Genomic DNA, 20,659 nt, shown 5'->3' on the forward strand with positions numbered 1-20,659 from the left:
AGATGATTTACAACCCATTTTCATGTCCAGGTTTTGAGTTGGGGACTTACTGACTGATCAGAAAGATATTTAGAGGGGCGGCTAGGTGGCGCAGTGGATAGAGCACCGGTCCTGGAGTCAGGAGTACCTGAGTTGAAATCCGGCCTCAGACACATAACACTTACTAGCTGTGTGACCCTGGGGAAGTCACTTAACCCCAATTGCCTCACTAAAAAAAAAAAAAAAAAAAAGAGAGAGAAAGACATTTAGGAAATGAGTCCTCAGGACACATCTCAGGATGTATAGGGCCTAGAAAGCATCCCAACCACTGTTCTGGGTTCAGGTTATGGGCACATGGCACAGAAAGAAGCAAAAAGTAGTCTTCCTAATAGGAAAAATACAGGCATTCAAATGGGCTCATTTGGGTCTTAAAAACACACACCTGGGTTTTAAAAGGGTCAGGTTTAGCTGTCTGAGGCAATCCCCTGGACTAGAGCATTCAGAGACCCCTGTGCCCTGTGGATGATACCCCAGGCTCCTTCTCTAGCCCTTATTGAGGATCTAGCTCTGACCGTGGCTCAGGGCGGTGGGTTTGGGATGAAGAGCCCAGTGTTTCAGAGGGAAGTGTGGTGGCTTTGGAGTAAGATAACCTGACTTTGCTGTTTACCACCTGTGGGACCTTAGACCTTACTGTGTCAGTTTCTTCATCTATAAAATGAGGAGGTGGTGGTGGGGTGAACCAGATGACCTCTAAGTTTCAATCCAGCTCTGGATCTGGGATACTATGATCTTGCTATGTCCCTCTACTGTCTTATCTCAATTCACCACAGGATGGAAGCCCCAGGACCTGGCCCTATAGCATATTCTTGGGCTGACGGTCAGCTGGCATCCAGCTGTTTGAGGTCATTCCCATAGGTAAAGGTATCATCTAGTGAGCAGAGGCACCATGAGTTTATATCACAGTTGGCTCTGTTCAGGGTTCTATGAGGAACACTGCCAACTCAATCCATAGCCCCTCCCTGTAACAAAAGACTAGCTAAATTCCACTCTAAGGACTTGGTGACCAGTAACTTTTCTACTTTAAAATTCAAATCCTTTTGAAAATGGGATGGGGAGATGAAGAAGCAGTGATTGGGGCTGAGCTGAGAAAATGGCAATGGTGGATGTTATGAGGAAACAAGTAGTTCAGATCCCTAAAGCATGCTACTAAATATTTCTGATACTGGAGAGGTGCTCTGGTCACCTGGGCTGACCTCCTGGTCCTTGGGCCTTTGCATATCACCTTGGTCTCCTGGAGGGGAATTGAGTCCAACCCATGGCTTATCATCATTCACCAAGGCTGTGGGGTAAGGTTCCACATAAATGCGTCGCACCATAGGTCGCATGTCCTGGTACTTGGTTTTCTTCTCTTCAGGGAGGCTTGAGGTATGGGGTAGGAGTAGGCCCCGGTGCCTATCAGTGGGGATCCTGATCTGCTTTGCCTCAGTGGTCTCCTGGGACAAGTCTGAAGCCCTGGAGAGGTGCTGAGTGTAGACTCCCTCAGAAAGGGACAGGGACTGTGTTTCACTGTGGATCCGGAGCCAGCGGTGGTGACGGCTGAAGTAGCCATAGTGCTGGTGTTTGCTCAGCTTTTTCCTCCCCAGGAAGCTCCCTGCTTGTTGGGAGCTGCCTGCCATCTTTTCTGGGTTCTTGCCCATGAAGCCTGAGAGTGTCAGGCTGTTGAAATACTCAGCACAGGAATGGTCGGCATCTGGCTCCAGGGTCTGGCCCTGGGTGTCCCCTCTCAAGGCCATGCAGGGCTTCATATCATGCACCTGTAAGACATCAGGGGCACTGCCACTCATGGCCTGATGGGAAATATCATGGGATGACAAGTATACCAAGTCCAGTTCTCGAGGGCTAAGGGCATCACTGGAATCATAGTCGCTATCCGTGGGGAGAAATACCTCTGAGCAACCTTCTTCATCTGAACAGGGTTGGGAGTCTGTAAAGAACAGACTATCATTAGGAATATCACATGTGAAACCCAGAAATCCAGATTACACTAGATTATTCAGAGGGAAATTTATGATAAACTTTAAAAAAATATTTTATTTTTAATTCATAGTATGAAACAAGCATTTCCATAACTTTATATAATAAAAAGATGATTGTACATGAAACTGCAAATCAACTATACAAAACTTGCTATTCCTTTCAAATATAGAAAATGATCATGTAAATTTCTTTTTTTCCTTTTTTTTTCTTCCCTCCTGCCCTAGAGATGGCTCAGTATGGCAGCAGACAGGCTCCTAAAACTCCCTTTGTAATCTCCTCTACCTTCTTTTACTTCTGTGTAACAAAAATAAAGTGTGAGGGTCAAATGAGCTAAAATGTGCTTTTTTGGGTTGTTTTAATTTTTTTTTGCTTTCATTTTTTAAAATATTATCTTCATTTTAAATTATATCCTTTTCTATCTCCTCCCTGGAGAACAAGTTCTTAAAATAAAGAATAAAAAAGAAAGAGAAAAAAAGTTCAGGATAACTAACCAATACTTCAACCAAGCCTGACAGTGTATGTATGCAGTGTGCCACATCTATAGTTCCCCACCTTTACAAAGAAGAAAAGGAGGCATGCTTGTTATTTAAACATAAACACCCATTTCTGTCTTTTTCCCAACTAGATTGTAAGCTTTGAGGGCAGCGGTCATGTTTTATTTTACTTTGTATATGTGTGGATTCGGATGGGTGAAAGTGCCTTGAAAAATATTATTACTAATAATTTAAAGTTTTAGTTATTGCTCCTTGAAGGCAACTTGACATAATGGATGGGGGGGGTTGTCCTTGGAAGCATAGGGCTGGCATAGAATGGATCACAGGGTTTGATCTGGAAGAGACCTTAGAAGCCATTTGGTAAAATCCCTTCATTTTACAGGGCAGGAACTGGGACATTAGTGGTATAGTGACTTGCCTGAGGTCATATGGGTAGAGTGGCAGAGACAGGTCAAAAACCCCAGTCTTCTGACTCCAAAGCTATCACTCTTTCCATTGCACCACACTGCCATATTGAGGCCAAGAAGAACCAGAGTTCAAATGGTCTCTCTGACATCTGTTACTTGAAGGGTGGAGCTGACAAAGAGCTGGGTTCAAATCCTGCCTCTAATATTCTCTGACATCTTGAATAAGTGACTTGCCCAGGGTAATGTAGTTAGTAATTGTCAAAGGTGAGACTTGAGTCTTCCTGATTTTGTGGCTAGCTCTCTGACTCTTATACCACACTGCCTCTCCAAGAGCTATGTAGTACTAAGCATTTGGTAAGACTTCTATCTGAAAGGGAAAGTTGGACCTTGCTACCCTTCTTCTACCCCTTGCAGTGGCCTAAGGTGGATTGGTTAAAAAAGTCTAGAGATCCAGCCAGTTTATCTTCCTCCCTATGTCCTTTTCCTATAGACAGCTTCACATAGGGAAGAGAGATCTAGCCTCTGAGTCAATAAGCTAGGTGGTCCAGTAGATAGAGTGCTGGGCCTGGAGTCAAAAAGACTCCTCTTCCTCAATTCAAAGCTGACCTCAGTCTAGATTCATGTTGATGTTGATAATAATGTCTATGGATATATGATGTATATGCTATATAATGTACATGACACATGTGCACATGTGATACACACATGATATAAATGTATATGTTGCATATGTATATGCCCTTGTGCATGTATCAGATATATTATATTAGTAGGTATGATTGTACATATCTATATACATATGTATATATGTATAGGCCTTTATGCCTATAAATGTATTATCTAAGTAGCTGTGTACACAGACACATGTATATACACATTTATACACATATATGCACACAATGCATATGTCTACATATGTATATTATACAAGTATATATCTATATCTATATACTTGATTCAATCTTCAAAGAGTGTGTGAAAAATCAAGTTGTTTGTAAGTCAAATCCTAGATATTAGAATCCTACTTTCCCAAGGATCTGATTTCAGAGCTAACACAAGGAAAGTTCCTGATGGGTCTTCCACAACTGTCTACTGTCTTTGTAAAGAGCTTCCTACTCCTTCTCCTTGACCTCCAAGAAAATCTCCTTGTCATTGTTGTGAGTCCTAATGAAGAGTTGAGCTGACGTGGCTGAGGATGAGCACTCCAAACACACCTCACCTCACCAGGATACCAAGAGCAGGAACTGGTGCATCTCTGTCTTTCTATCCTCAGAACCTAGCACAGTGTTTGGAACATAGGAAACACTTAAAAGATTGTTGGATGGACTTAACAGTCACTTTAAACCAATCCAGTTCAAATTAATAGGTATCTATTATTTACCAAATGTGAGATACTTTTTTGGGGGGGGTGCTAAGCATAGAAAGACAAAAGGAGAAAGTTTTTGCCATCGAAGTATTTATAATCTCTCCTACTGGGGGAAGATAATAGCTAAGCAGATAAGTATATACTTCATGACTTACAGATGAGGGAGAGAGTACTAAATAGCTGAGGCACCAGGAAAGGCTTCCTATTTAGGACTAATATCTTCTGTCTCCAGCTACTGGATCAAGGAGCTAATGTAAACAAATCCTTAAAACACGCCAGAAAAATTCTCTCCTTTTAAGCAATCTTGTGGTGAATTTTCTGGGTGATCTTGGGCAAATTATTTCATCTCTCTAGGCCCATTTCTTCCTCTATAAAATGAAAAGTTTGGATTAGATGGTCTCTCAGGTTCTTTCCAACTCTGGTGGTCTAAGATTACAAGCAGCAGGTCGCTTTGTACCCCTTTAGTATGGGAATACTTTGAAAAGCCTGAGACCAACTCTCACTGGAGAAGGGACAACAGATATTTACCAAGGACCCTAAATTTGGTCCCTTCATAATAGGACTTTCACGATTTTAGTTAATAGATACTTTGGGGGCATCTGCTTCATAGCAAGTGACGCAAAAACTTTGCACCCAATTTCCCAGGCAGGAGAATTTGGGGCCAAGGATAAGATAAGTTGGAAAAAAATCTACAGATTGAAGTTGCTGTTTCTTACCACTCACGGCCTTTCTCCTCTGGGTCTCTGGGGATGGGGATGGGGATGGAAGACAGTCTATAGGTGATGATGTTGAATTGACCTTCTTTTCATTCTGCTCATTGGAAGGGTCAATTAGTTTCATGATGGGCAAGCCAGTCCCTGGTTGTTTGTACCTTGCATACTGGAGTGCATCTGTGATCCATCTCATTTCACGCCAAATTTCATCTATTTGCTTTGGAAAAAAATTGTAGAAGATAGTGAATGGAGCCCACAAAAGGTATATTTTTTTCTTTAATTTCAAAACTGTGAATTTCCCAAAGTATTGGTTTTGAACTCATGTTCAAATATAAAGAGAACCATTTAGCTAAGGCAGAACATTCTACTTATTTTTGACCTTTTGGCAATTGAAAGACTTAGGTTATTGTCTTTGCCTTTCTGATGACTAGTTGCGTCCTTGAACAAATCATTTCACCTTTTCTGGACCATAGTTTCTTCATCGCTATAATGATTAGATTTAACTAGAGAATCACCAAGGTTCTTCTTAGTTCCTTGCTAAGTTCTTGAGAGTAAGGATTGGTTTTTGATCTTTCTTTGCATCTCAGCACTTAGTACAGTGCCTGGTACACAAAAGGCACTTAATAAATGCTTATTAATTTGACTTGACTTGATGATCTATGATTTTATGATCTAAATCCCTCATTTAAGCAGTTGGTTATATTGGGTTTTCTGAGATCCAAGATGTGAGTGATGCTAGATTAATGTCCTTTTATTTCCAGTTTATGCCCAGGTGCTTATGAGTATCAGATTGGAAGAAAAATTATACAATCACAGGTCTGGGGTTGGAAGTGGATTTAGCAGTTATCTAGTCCATGGTTCCTTAATCTTTTTTTTTGTGTCCTAAGGCCACCACCTTTGGCGGTCTGGTGAAACCTATGGATCCCTTCTCAGAATATTTATTAAATGTCTAAAATAAGATATATGGGATCACAAAGGAAGTCAATAATACTGGAATACAATTAATAATTAAAAAAAAAGTTCATGGGGGGCAACTAGATGGCACAGTGGATAAAGCACCGGCCCTGGATTCAGGAGGACCTGAGTTCAAATCCAGCCTCAGACCCTTGACACTGTCTAGATGTGTGACCCTGGGCAAGTCACTTAACCCTCATTGCCCCATCCCAAAATAAAGAAATTAAATTAAATTAAAAAAAAGTTCATGGATCTCAGATGAGGAACCCCTGATAGTCCATTTAAAAGATGACAAAACTAAAGCCCAAGGAAGTTAATTACTTGTCTAAGTTCAATGACTTGTCTTACAGGTCATCAACATCAAATAAGGGATTTAAATTCTGGATCTCTGACTCCAGATACAGGCTTCAAGTCTGAAGGTAAGGAAATAGGAAATGTTACATTTTATTTTCAAAAGCTCCTTAGTGTTTCATGCTTTTCTCCACATCTACCCTTAATAAACATCCAGAGCATTGGAGGTGGTGTGGTGGAAAGAAGCCCACATTCGGAACCAGGTGAGTAGGTCTGAATCCCAGCTTTGACTCTTGCTACTTATGTTACTTTTGGCAAATCACTTAACCTCTCTCTGATTCAGTTTCCTTATCTGTTAAATGAGTGATATGGAATGGATACTCTTTAAGACTCCATTTACCAGTAAATGTATCATTCTTTGACTCGTAGACACAAAAATCTTCAAGGAAACAGAAAATTATGCTGTTGCTAAAACCAGTAGATCAAGTACTAAGGGAAGTCAGAGAATTAGCAACTACTCTAGCAGCTGGTGTTTTATAAGGATAGACACAGGAAGCCAAGAGAACCTGGTGCCATGCTTACTCCCTCCTCCCATTTCCTAAGTAGAATGGAAGCTCTTTGAGGGTAGGTACTTTTAAAGTTGTATCTTTGTACTTCTGGCAGCTAACACAATACCTTGGACAAAGTATGTGCTTAATAAATGCACTGATTAAATGCTTGTTAAAATAAACATTCCTATCTTTGATTTCTAGTCCATGATTTTCTAGTAGGGTGGTTGAATCTTCTGGTTTGCTAAAACTGCAATTCCCCTAGGTTGGGTAGGTCTATCCACAAGGTTGGGTTTGGAGATCTTGAACCAAGATGGTACCTATCTTTCAGTTGCAGGAACTTCAAAAAGGTAGGTACAGGGAGATAGGCCTAGGGAGTTCATCAAGGGACACATGCAAGGCCTCTTTGAGCCTCAACTTGTCTTCTCTATAAAATGGGAAGGATGTACTAGATAAGGGTTCTTAAACTGTTTTTTGGGGGGTGGGTGTCATATACCCCTTTGGCAATGTGGTGAAGCCTATGGATGCTTTCTCAGAAAAATGTTTTAAAATGCATGGAATAAAATACATAGGGTTGTGAAGGATCAATTATATTGAAATCTATTATCTCCCTATCTCTATCTATCTATTTTTCTATCATCTATCTATTTATCTATATGTATCTATCTATTATTTATTTATCTATCTACATAAAAATCAAGTTCATGGACTCTAGACCCAATGATCTCAAAGAGCCTTCTCGGTTAGACATCTGTGGTCCTAAGGTTGACTTTAATGGGACTTTGCTAAGTAGTTTTAAAAGATGCCCAATTTTCACCCATTTTGCCTTCTACTGTTGATCTAAAGGTACCTGACAACATAATCCTTTCTGGACTTAAAGGTCCAAATTCAACTCCTAAAGACTTGCTGACACATTAAAAAAAAAAAAACAAAACCAACAACTGAAAAAACTCAACCTGTAAGCTTCATGGATCTATTTGTTACAATGCTCAGGACCCATTTCTTTTCACCCTGCCTTAAAAAAAATGAGTTTTCAACTCTTAAATTAATGCCCTCCCCGCCCCCCATTCCCACCACTGTACATAGGTGAGATATTATTTTTATTAAAACATAAGGGTGATCAGCTTTCTCACAACCCGGTTACAAGGTGCCCATGGGGATGATAGATTGGTCATATTAAATGAGCTGTGTTTCTAATACAGCTTAGGAGCATTTGAAGCATTACAGTATATAAATTATATCCTAATTGCCATCTCAGCTTCAGCAGCTCCGGAATATGCCAAGCTCGAGGCCTGACGATTTCTGCTCTGGGTGGGCTGTTTGGAGAGTCCGCAGACCTTATCTGTGATTTTCTACACTGCCCCCATTCCCCTCCTTTTTGGCTGTGACTGCTGGCTTCTCTTCATAACCTTATTTACATAGACTCCATTGCTCTCTACAATGTTTGGTTTGTGTAGTAACTTCAACACTGTCTTAGATCTGGAATCATACAAATGCTCTCGTGGCTTGTGGTCACCTCTGAAGGTTGCAGTATGCGGTGGGCTGAGACGTGTGCACCAATAGGTGAGTGGCTGCAGCTGGTTTTCATTTGGAGAGGGGTGAAAAAAATGCGGGTGAAGGAAAGGCCTGATCAAAATAATCCTAACCCAATACCCAAGGTTTCTTTCTGGGGGAAAAAAGAGAAATTTGGGGCTGAAATGATCCCACACCAGCAGGAGTGGGAGGACTCCCTGGTGCCTGGGGAATCTGGGAGAGAGTCTGACTTCTCTTTGGCCGGAAAAGATGGGTTTTTAACCCTTTGGGAACTGGCTTCTTTCCAGGGCATTTATGTCCTTTCATCTTGGCTGACTGGAGGAAGGGTATCCTGGTGGGGGAGGCCATGGTATAGAATGGGGGTGTTTCAAATTCCCTGCAAGGGGAAAATGAAACAGGTTGGAGCTCAGATGAATTCCCAACCTGTTCTGCCTTCTTACAGCTGCCTGGGTTGATTGGCTTGACTGTGGGAAGAGTGGAGGGATAGAAAGAAACATGTGGTGGAGAATGGAGGAAAGACAGGTGTAAGGGGCATATTGGAAATCAGGAACCGAGCCAGAACACTCATTTGGGACCTAGACAAATAGAAGAAGTTTCATCTGAGTAGAGAAACATATAGATCCATGAAGAAATAGATAGGGACCTGGACCTGGACATGGACATGGAATCATGTAGACCTGAGTTCAAATCTTATCTTAGATATTTGTTGGCTTTTCAATTTTGGGCAATCACTTAACCTCTCTCAACCTCAGTTTCTTCATCTATAAAATGGAGGTAAGTGATAGCATTTACCTCCTAGGCTTATCATGAGCAAATGAGAGAATCTGTGTAAAGCCCTTGGCATATCTTAAAGTGCTATATAAAGGTAGATATCATTTTGAGTTATGGGCAGAGTGGCTTATGTAAAATAGGAACAGAGTCTAGAATAATCAGTGAGGCACTGTCCTAAACATATTTAGAGCCATTTTGGAAGAATGGAAAACAAGAGAGGGAAGGGACCTTAGAGATTCCTTTCTGTTAATTCAATTTGACAAATGCTATTCCTCTAGGGGATGGGGATATTATGTGATATGTACCCAGAAAAGTAAAAAAAAATAATTTCAAAAGGGGTAAGAAAGCACTAATGATGGAAGAATAGTAGGAAATGTCATTTGAGCTAGTCCTTGAAGGAAGCTAGGAATTCTAAAAGGTACAGTTGAGGGAAGTTATACAGCCTATTCAAAGAGATGGGAGCTAGAGATGGGGAATGGCATGTGAAATAAACCTGGGAAGGTATACTCAAATCAGGTTGTGTGAGGCCTTAAATGTTAAACAGAGGGTTTTTATATTTAACAGAGAGGCAATGAGGAGCTGCTGAGTATTCCTGAGGAGGGGAGTGACATGGTCAGATTTCTGCTCCAGGAAGATTATTTTGCCTCTCTAAGGGGAGAGACTGGAAGCAGTAAGACCAATTAGTAGACTATTGCAGTAGCCCTGCCCAGAAAAGATGGTGTGGACTTGGGTAGCTGCATCAGTGGCAACAACACATTCAAATGCTTGTGAGAAATGCTATAGAAGGAGTTTTGACAAGACTTGACAACTGTTTAGATAATAGAGGTTAAGGAAAGTGAGGTGTTAAGGATAGTTAGAACATTGTGAATATGGGTGACTTTAAGGATGATTGTGCCTTTAACCAAACAAAGGAAATCTGGAGGAAGGGGAATTTCAAGAGAAAGCATGATGAGTTTCATTTTGGGGATGTTGGGTTTAAATTACCTACAGGCCATTCAGGTGGTGATACCTAGCAGACAGTTGGAATTAAAGCCCAGCAGAGAGATGAGGGCTGAATATGTAGATCTGGGAGTCATCCCCCTAGAAATGACAGCTCAATCCATGGGAACTACTGAGATCATCTGGATCCCAAAGGCAGAGGGAAATGAGAGGACCCAGGACAGAACCTTGAGATATCACTTCTTTTAGGGGACAGGAGAAGGGTGAAGAGCCTGCAAAGTAGACTGAGAAGGACTGGTCAGACAGGCAGTGGAGTAGCATTAGGAAAGCTAGGAAGAAGAGTGCAGAAGTAGGAAGCAGTGGGCCATTTCAAAGGCAGTAAGAAGGTGAAGAAGGATAAATTCTGAGAAAGTACAGATGACCTTTTTTCCTTCTGAGATTTTAGATATGAAAGGAAAAGAGAGATGAAACAATGAAGGGATTACAGGGTCAAGAAAAAGTTTTTAAGAGTTGGGAGAGGTTCAGGTGTGTTTGCAGGAAGCAGGAAAAGGGGGAAAGAGACACAGAGACAGAGACAATTTGTAAGGAGGAAAGAAACACATATATAGCACCTACTATGTTTCAGGTGATGCGCATTTACAAATTTTATCTCATTTGATCTTCATAAGAACCCTGGGAAGTAGGTGCTGTTATTAGCCCCATTTTACAGATGAGGAAACTGAGGCAGGCAGAGGTTAAATGATTTGACTGAGGTCACATGGCTAGTAAGTGTCTGAGACTGGATTTGAACTTAGGTCTCTCTGACTGCAGGCCCAGCACTTTTATCTACTACAGCACCTAACTTCCTCTAATAAAGCACTTAGCATAGCACTTGGTTCATGGTAGGCACTTAATAAATGCTTCTGTCCTTTCTTCTTTAACTTGACTAGTCTTGCAGGGCTTAGTGGCAGAGCTGGATCAGAGGCAGCTTAGTGAGTAGTGCTTCTTCCATGAGCTCCCGTTGCCTGTGTATTGCTTGTATTTTATCATATGACACTTTTAGGTCAGTAAGAAGCAAGTCCCAGAACTATGGGAATTACCTCATTCTTTGGCCAAAGAGCAGATTTCTTGACTAATGCCAATGCTGTAATAGGGTCCACAATACGTAAAAACTCCAGATATCCCTAAAAGAAGACCAGCATATAGAATACTTCCCCTCAAACTAGTTGACTTAACAGAAGCTGCCACCATCACATTCTCTTTCTATTGTTCTTTCTATTTCTATTTCTTTTTCTTTTTTTCTGAGCTCAACTTCTCTGAGATCAACCTATCACTCATTCTCTTGTTCTTTTTTCCACAGAAAGCTGCCAATGAAAAATAAATTATGTTACTCATCCCTAGGAATGAACAGGTAAGAGCAAGATTCTTCTACTTGTCTTTATCTTGTTCATTTTTACTTGAAGTTGAGAAGGTACTGTTGCCTATGGCTATGGCAGAAAGGGCTCTCTATGTAATTCTGACTGAGCTATAGATTTTCATGGAAACTGATAGGACTCTTTTGTTTTGTTTGTTCTGCCCTGGGCATTGTGCTTCCCTCAAATGGAATAGGAAATATGTTGAAAGTACAAGCATATTCTTTGAATATATGAACAATATTCTATATTTTTTCCAAGGGTATAATACCTCTTTTCAATTCAACATTTATTTATCAGGCATTTACTGAGTATAGGATGTTAGATACTGGGAATATGTGTACAATATAAGGATATGTGATCTTTTTTAGCCTGGGGGTGTTCCAGCCACCAAAGCAGATGCAACTTGTTTATGACTTGGTAGATAAGTTGTAGGGAATTGCTTGAAACGCATGGAAGTTAAGTGACTTTGCCAGAATTACCCAGGTAGTAAGAATCAGAAGGAAGACTTGAACTCAAGTCTTTCTGTTGCTAAGCACCCTATCCATCAAGTCATTCTTCACTAGTGATAAAATGATTAACACACACACAGAGACCTTTTCCTTAATGAATTTGTATTCCAATGTGGTTTGGGGGCAAGGAGGGGATAAAGACATATACAAAATAACCGTAAATTAGAAAATCATTAAACCCTCAAGAGAGGTTCAATAGAAATGGCTGATGGGCATATAAGGGAGAAGGATGCATAGATTTAGAACCAGAAGGGGACTAATGGTCACTTAGCCTCCCTCCCTCCCCACTCAACTGATGAGGAAATACAGGTCCAAGAAATGTGATTTGTCCAAGGATGCCCAGGTAGTTACTGGGGATACCAAATTCAGTCTTCCTTCCACTCCATCAGGCTGCCCCCATTTCTCTAGTGGAGGAGAAATATGTTGGGATGTCCGTTGGTTTCTCATCTCCCACCCCTCACTTCCTCTCCGTCACCTCAACAGGAGCCCACGGTTACCTGCACATAATCTAAGACTTGCTGGTGTCTTTGCTTGGCTGCTGCTACTTCACTGTCTGAGATCGCTTCCCGCAGGGATTGCTGGGTGTTCAGAGAATCGAGCTCTGCGACAGCAGAAAGGCGGCAATACAGACTAATAAATTTCTCCCTGTAGCTACAAAAATGAACTGGAAAATGGACAAGCAAAACAAAACATGTTAAGATCTGGTATCAAAATAGAGAAATTCATACCTTGGAGAAAACAAGTTGAATGAAAACATGATTTATTAATCCGATCAGTGGAAAATATTAAGCCATAAATAAATTATAAATGTGCTCTTAAGGGGCCAGTTGTCTGGCTTCAGTCAGACAGTTTTTCCTTTTAAGGTTTTTTACCCAGCCCTGGGTAAGACACAGAGAAATGGTGTGGGCTAAAGCCAGGGTTTATATGGACTTTTCCCTTGTGAAGGATATATATATATATGTGTATACATATATATGTATGTATACACAGATATACATATGTATATGTGTATGTATGTATGTATGTGTATGTGTATATATATATATATATATGTGTATATATATATATATATGAACATATACATTTGTCTGTCTGTCTGTCTGTTTTGTGGGGGAGATTTGGAACTGACATTCATTGGTGTAGGAAACTCCTGGTAAGGAAATATTATTAATAATAATAATAATCAACACTTATATACTGCTTACTATGTGCCAGGTATTGTGCTAGGGGCTTTACAATTCTTATCTCATTTGATCATTGCAAGAGCCCTGGGGAAAATGTACTAATAATATCCCCATCTCATAGATAAGGAAACTAAAGAAAATAGAGGTTAAGTGACTTGCCCAGGGTCACACAGCTAGTAAGCATCTAAGGCTAAATTTGAAGTCAGGTCTTCCTGATTCTAGGCCAAGCACTATATCCATTACACCACTGGACTGCCCCATAGAATATCACTCTATCAATGCAAATCAGAAAATGTTCTTTTCAGTGCCCAGGGCACTGAAAAGTTAAGTTTCTTGCCCATGGTCATAAAACCAGTATATATAAAAGGCAGGACTGGAACACAGGTCTTCCTGACTCTAAGTCCAGCTCCTTATCCAGTATGCTATGTTGCCTCATACATACATTCCTATTTTTTTTAACTTAAAAAGTATTTCTTCCCCCCCCCCTCCCAATTACATGTAAGGATATTTTCAACATTCATTTCTGTAAGATTTTGAGTTCCAAATTTTTCTCCCTCCCTCCTATACCTCCCCTCTCCCCAAGACAGCAAGCAATCCGATATAGGCTATACATGTATAATCATGTTAATCATATTTCCACATTAGTCATCATACATACATTCGTATTTTTGTCTCCAGATTCATCCCCATCCCCATCCCTATCCTCATCCTCTCTTTGTCCCTATTTCAATTTCTTTCTTTCTTCCTCTTTCTTTCTTTCTTCCTTTCTTTCTCTCTTCTCTCTCTCCTACCTTCTTCTTTCTCTCCTTCCTTCTTTCTCTCCTTTTCTCTCTCTCTACCTCTCTCTCCATTTTTCTCACTTCCATCCATATCCATGTATGATTATATCTACACAGTCTAAGTCTACATATTCATCTATAGGTACATTGACTTTATATCTATAGAGATGAGAGATTGTTTTGTTTTTTCTAGTTGTACCCTCACTGCCCAGCACAGTGATTGGCACATAGAAAGTACAAAATAACTACTTGTTGATTTATTGATATTTCACATTCATCAAATTAGAAAAATAAGTTTGCTTATTACTTTAAAAGGGAAAAAAAAAGCACAGCAGAAAACTTGAAACCTGGGTTTGATTTTTGAGTTTGACTTTCACAGAATGTTGAGATTTTAGCCAGGACTAGAAATACTGAAACAAAAGTAGGAGAGATTATTCTTCTGGACTCCCTATCACCCATCTTTGAAAACCTGAGTATCTCTTTCTCTAAAGGAGCCTGTCATGACTGGAACTGGTTTTTCTTTCAGTCCTCAACACTGCCCTGCCCCCTCACACACTTATCCCCCAGCCCCGAATACATTTAGCTTCTTTGGAAGTTAATGGAAATTGAGTTCCAAGTGGGGCATGCCAAGGTTGGGCCTCTTCCCCTGAGGGCAGTGGAGGCCCGGGGTATGGGGATGGGGAGAGTGGGGAGGGATCAGCTGTGGCCTGAGTCCTTGGCATCATGGGGATATGCCCGGCCTGCTTCGAGGAGGTAGCCCCACCCTGATCCATGGAAGGGTAGCTGGCCCCAGACCACATTCCACACCTACTGACCAGCTTCTGATGAACAAGCCAAGTCCTGGTTGCTTACTTGAACTGCCCTGACTGGCCACACCTTGAAGCTTACCCCATCAGTGTCTCCTCCGAAGGGGTGACATGACTGCTCTGAGTCTGTCGAGGGTCGTTCTTTGTCTAATCCTGGGCATTGTGCAACATGGAGTCACATTTTCCTGAAACCTCATTTGCTCCCTCAGCAGATCCCTGTACTGTTGTCTGTGCTCTGGATTCCAGATGGGCATGGCCAGTTAGGCAGCCCTTTGCAGCCTTTTTTATATTTGTTTCTCGGTTTCTTTGGTGAGGGGGACCAAAGGGAGCATCTACCTCCTGTTCTGTTAATGGTCAGTTTGGTTAACAAGAGGGACCTGCGTTTTAAGTCTCTGTTCCTGAACCTGAGGCCTGGATACTTGGGAACAGACCCTTGGAAGTAACCAAGCTCCCCTCCTTCAGCGGGCATAAAGCAAGCTTCTCTACTCTAGCATCAAGTGCCCGCTGGACCTGGATGAAGATGACCCTCATGTCTGTCCCTATCTCTCCATTTTTGCAACCATTACATGACTTCAGGCCTTCCTAACCTTTTATCTGAACAATTGTGACACTTTCCTAACTGGTCTTTCTGCCTCAAGTTTCTCCCCTCTCCAATCTACCTTCTTCCATATAGCTGATGGAGTGATTTTTCTAAATCTCAGGTCTTACCACAACACTGTCCTACTCAATAATTAACCTGCTGTGGCTCCCTGTTATTTCAAAGGCCCAATAAAAACTCCTGTGTTTGGCATTTAAAGTCCTTCACAGCCTGGCTCCTACCTTTCCAGGTTTATTACACGTTACTCCCCTTCACAAATGCTAAGATCCAACCAAGTTGGCCTTCATGATGTTTCTTACTCCATCTCTTGTTGCCGCTCATAGCTGTCCTCTATGCCTGAAATGCAATTTTTCCTCCCCTCTCCCTCTTATAATCCCTACTTTCTTTCAAGATGCATCTTAAGCTTTACCTTCTAAAGAAGTCTTTCTTAGTTTGTCCAACTGCCAGAGCTTCCCCCCTCTAATTTTTTCTTACATTTATTTTGGGCACATTGTATTTATACCTATATATGAATATGTTTTTTTCTTGATAAAATGTATGCTCTTATCTTTGCACACAGCAGGTGATTAATAAATACTTGTTGAATGATTGAGTATACTCTATGTCATTATTACTATTACTATTATTATTATTATTAGGTAGCATGAATGTAGATCTGGCTTAGAGAGTTCCTTGGGACCAGTGAGAGGCTAAGTGACTTGTCTGGGATCCCACAGGCAGTATATCTGTCTTTTATCCAGGTTTCTTGATTCTGAGAACCAATCTCTGTTCACTAGGCCTTGCTAGTTTCAGAAGCCATTTAGTTCTTCCTTAGGAATAGGCCACTGTTTTCATAGTTAATGACCTGAGACAGTGGACAACCTATCTAATGTACTGTCTAGTGAAAGAGCCCAAAGAGTCCACCAATGGATAGAATGAATGAGCCCTGTTTCCTTTGCAGAGGTGACAGAATACTAACTCTTAACCCAAAGCCAAGGCCACTTAGATCTTTGCTTCAAAGGACCCCTTTTACTCCACTTTATCTTGTGCTACTCTTAGATTATTCTTAATCTGAAGGGTCTTTCTGGGTTGTGAGAATTTCTGGGACTTACTGTAGGGTTACAGAATATGAGCCCTAGAAGTTTCTGCGACATTCTAGTTTTCTTTTGTCCCTAAACAGCCCCATAAATCTGACCTCATGCTTTTCAAAGTAGGGATTATGTCCTGTTAGCACTTAACAGATGTCGTCTTTTGGCAGGAGAGAGTGAAATGTCTTAGAGCCACTCTTTCTAAGCCAAACCAAAATTTAAAACTAACCATCTCTCTCTGTCTGTCTGTCTGTCTCTCTCTCCACTCTCTCTCTCTCTCTGTCTCTTTCTCTGTCTGTCTTTCTCTCGCTCCACTCTCTCTCTGTCTCTTTCTCTCTCTGTCTCTGTCTGTCTGTCTGTCTGTCTCTCTCCACTCTCTCTCTCTGTCTCTTTCTCTCTCTGTCTCTCTCTGTCTGTCTGTCTCTCCTCTCTCTCTCTCTCTCTCTCTCTCTCTCTCTCTCTCTCTCTCTCTCTCTCTCTCTCTCTGTCCCTCTCTACTCTCTCATCCAATCTCTCCCTCCCTCATCCCTTTCTGTCATCTCTGTCTCTTTTAGAAAAAAGGGAAGGAAAGAAAAGAAAGAAAAGCAGAGAAAAAAGTATATAATGAAAAGAGGCCTGGATTTGGAGTCAGAAGACCTGGATTTAAATTCTGGCCCTGCTTCTTACTGACTGAACAACCTTAGGCCAGTGCCTTCACCCCTCTGGGCCTCACTTCTCTAACATGAGGAGGTGGATCCAGGTAATCTCTAAGGTACCTTCTAGCTTTTCATCCCAAATTTCTACGATAATGACTTAGAATAGAAGAAAAAAGTTGACATAAACCCTTTAAAAAAGAGACACTAGACTACTGTGCCACATAAGGAATAAGAGGATTAGACATTTTCTTTGTACCTCATGGCCTTTCAAATCTTTCCAAAATGGAAATTAGGTACCCAAAATAAGGCAACTTCAGTTGTTTCCATAGTCTAGGACTCCCAGAATACAGAGCAAGGTTAAAAAAACCTCAAACCCAGGAACCTATGCTCACTGACCCTAAGCTCACTCAGCAACCCTTCCCTACCTCCCATACTACCAACAAACAAGGTTACTCTCATGGACCCAGGGACATGGCACAGAGTTTTTTTTGTTGTTTTTGTTTTTGTTTTGTTTTGGCTGGACAATGAGGGTTAAGTGACTTGCCCAGGGTCACACAGCTAGTAAGTGTCAAGTATCTGAAGCTGGATTTGAACTCAGGTCCTCCTGAATCCAGGACCAGTGTTTTATCCTCTTCACCATTGAGCTGCCCCATGACAGGTTTACATGAAAACCCACTCCTACACCCCAGTCCCCACTTCCCTCTTTCTATGGCCATGGAAACCCTGGCTCCAAGCTGAGGATATTTGCTCGGGCTTTGACCATTTGCTAGGCCACAGCCCATTCAGGAGCAAAAGCCTGCCAGAGCTGCAACCTGAAAGCACCAGTGCTGCAAAGCTTTGAACTACTAGTGCCAGAGAAAACTGACTTTGAATTGTCAGTGCAAGGCAAGAGAATTGAGGAACAGGGGGAGCAGACAGATCACCAGCACAGGACACTATATGTGTGTAAGTTCTGTGTAGTATTCTACAAAGTCTGAGGGAAAGAGCACAGTATCCAGCTGGGGTCAGTTCTGACTCAAAAGTCAGTTGGGGACTGAGACCTAGGCTATTGAATGGTGAATTGTCAGTGTGGGAGGAGCCTAAGATGCTTTGAGATTCAGTCTCCAAGGAAACCACAATCAGAGAGGATGGAGTCAGGATGTAAGTAATAAAGAAAATAAGGAGGGGGAAGACTGAAAGGACCAAAGATTTCAGGAAGAAGAAATCTCAAAAATCATAAACATAAACAGATAAATCAAAAGGGAAAACAGTAACAACAGAAGGAAATATGGCCTCCAGATCTGGTAAACAAATACAGAGATCTATGAATAAATATTGCAGAATAAAAGAAAATGACCCAATCCTTAACGAGACAGAGAACCCTGTGGAATTTTAGAAAAACATAGAACCACAATATGTGATTCCTGAGTGGTTTAAAAGAGAAATGAGAATGATGAGAGCAGAACTTGTGTTCTGCCCAACAAAAATAATGAACAAAATAGAAAAGCTTGAATCTGCAATGTCATACCTCACTGAGGAAACAAAATAGAGGTCAATAGATTAGAAGTGAAAATAAACAGAAGTGAAGGATAACTTAGAAGAAGAGAAGAAATAAACCCTAAGAGGAAATACGCTCACTCTGGAAACAAAACATATAAATCTCAAAGACAGGATACATAGAGACAACCTAAAGACCATAGGTATCCTGGAAGAATGTGACAGAACAACAACAACAACAACAAATCCTTAAGACTATAAGGAAATAATAAAGAATTGCCTAGGGGCATCTAGGTGGTGAAGTGGATAAAGCACCGGCCCTGGATTCAGGAGAACCTGAGTTGAAATCTGGCCTCAGACACTTGACACTTACTAGCTGTGTGACCCTGGGCAAGTCACTTAACCCTCATTGCCCTGCCCCCCCCCCAGAAAAAAGAATTGCCTAGAACTAATTAACATAGAAAATGAAATTCTAATTGAAATAATTCACATATCACCTCCAGAAAAAAAGTAAACCCCAAGACCAGGAAATCCACAACTTTCTTCTATTGTGGCTAATGCTACAGGAGACTTTGAGGAAGGGGTTATCTCCCAGCAGCCTTGCCATCTGTATCCATTTCCACAAGTAAGTTATGATGGTTTGCAAAGATGGATCTCATTTTTAAGTAGAGTCTTTAATATTACTTAATAAATGTTAAAGTAACTTTTTTGGGGTGGTTTAATGATGATATAATAGTGGTAGCTGTAGTGTGTGTGTGTTTGTGTGTGTGTAGGTGGAATGGAGCTACTGGAAACTTTTAATTAAAAAATGTGAATAACAGACATTTATTGACATGCTGGGATCATACCACAATAATCTAATCACCTCTATGCCACATGATTTGTTAAATAAAATTAATCCCCATGGGGTTCACCCTCACTATGGTCCCCTCTTTCCTTATGATTACAGATTTAAGAATCAAATGGGTCATTGGAACAGGAATTTGTAGATTCATAAATTCATGGAATTAGACCTCTAAAATATTTCTACTTTGAAATTTGAAAATTGGAAATTTTCTACATTTGACTACATTTTACAGTTGAGGAAGTCAGGGCTCAGAGAAATTAAATTATTTGCCCAACATTACATTGTCAGTAAGAGGCAGTCAGGATTTGAGCCCAGGACCTCTTTTACACCCTAAATTGCTACCTCAGTATTAGATATGGAAGGGATCTCTGTATTATCCAGTCAAATTCCTGAATTTTACAAAGGAGGAATTCAAGACCTAGAGAAAGGAAGTAACTTGCCTGGGGATTGTTCATAGGAAGTTAGTGGCAGAGTCAGGACTAAAATCCTGTGTCTCCTTACTTTCTTTTCAATATACCATATTGCTTAAGTTGGCTATAAGATAGAACAGCAGGAGAAGGTAGTTGAAACATAGAAAGAGGAGGGAGGAGGATTAGTAGAACATTCTTCTTGAAGGGCCCCAGATTAGAGTGACATTAGATGTGGTTTGAATGTAGACCTACCTGGGATGGCGGTGGGGGAAATGAAGGAGATGACCTCTTGAGGCCACTTCCAATTCCAAGATTCCCTGGTTTCCTGAGGATCTAGACACAACTCTACAATGGGAGGAGAGGATGTCCATCCCTCATGGGGTTGATGGAGGTGAAAACTTAGACCTTAGTCTGCACCATAGTAACATAGGTTTAGAACTGGAAGGGTCCACACAACTCTTTTTACAGAGCACAAGATGAAACTGAATTCTTCAGAAGTTTAATGAATTGGCTAAGGTAAGGGTAGAAATAAATGACAGAGCTGAAATTTGAAACTGGATGTCGACTCCAAAGAGAACCTGGTTATATTGATTCTTTTTAGTACTATGGAACAGTATCAGCAACCTAAATAAAGTACGAATGAAAGGAGAGGCTGGAAGTATTCCATCTCTTCTAAGTCTGTTGACTGATTTTCCATCAGATTGATTGTCTGATTTCTTATAGATTCTAGCCAAGATGATGACTACTTCCTATGATACCATCTGGGTCTCAACCCCATGTCCTAGATATTTGCAAATGGCCTCTGCTTTCCTGCCAATAGATGAGGATGAGGGCTGAGATGCAACACTGTATTTAACCTTCTCCCTGGTGTTGTTATAAGGATCAAATGACACAACATTTGTAAAATGCTTTTCAAACCTTA

The 20,659-nt window shown here is 40.9% G+C and overlaps 1 protein-coding gene across 1 annotated transcript in view; it reads right to left on the reverse strand.

Moving 5' to 3' along the window:
* Positions 1 to 1,133: 1,133 nt before the first annotated feature.
* Positions 1,134 to 20,659, reverse strand: part of LOC122752646 (ankyrin repeat and fibronectin type-III domain-containing protein 1-like) — a 173,326-nt gene continuing 153,800 nt past the window's right edge. Inside the window, exons 15-17 of the mRNA XM_043999522.1 lie at positions 12,433 to 12,599; positions 5,000 to 5,213; positions 1,134 to 1,963 (exon numbers count right to left, since the gene is read on the reverse strand). Of these exons, the coding sequence (XP_043855457.1) occupies positions 1,173 to 1,963; positions 5,000 to 5,213; positions 12,433 to 12,599 (1,172 nt within the window). The 3' untranslated portion in view covers positions 1,134 to 1,172. The remainder of the gene's footprint in view (positions 1,964 to 4,999; positions 5,214 to 12,432; positions 12,600 to 20,659) is intronic.

This window comes from Dromiciops gliroides, chromosome 4 (genome assembly GCF_019393635.1).
Source record: "Dromiciops gliroides isolate mDroGli1 chromosome 4, mDroGli1.pri, whole genome shotgun sequence".
Classification (NCBI taxonomy): Eukaryota; Metazoa; Chordata; class Mammalia; order Microbiotheria; family Microbiotheriidae; genus Dromiciops; species Dromiciops gliroides.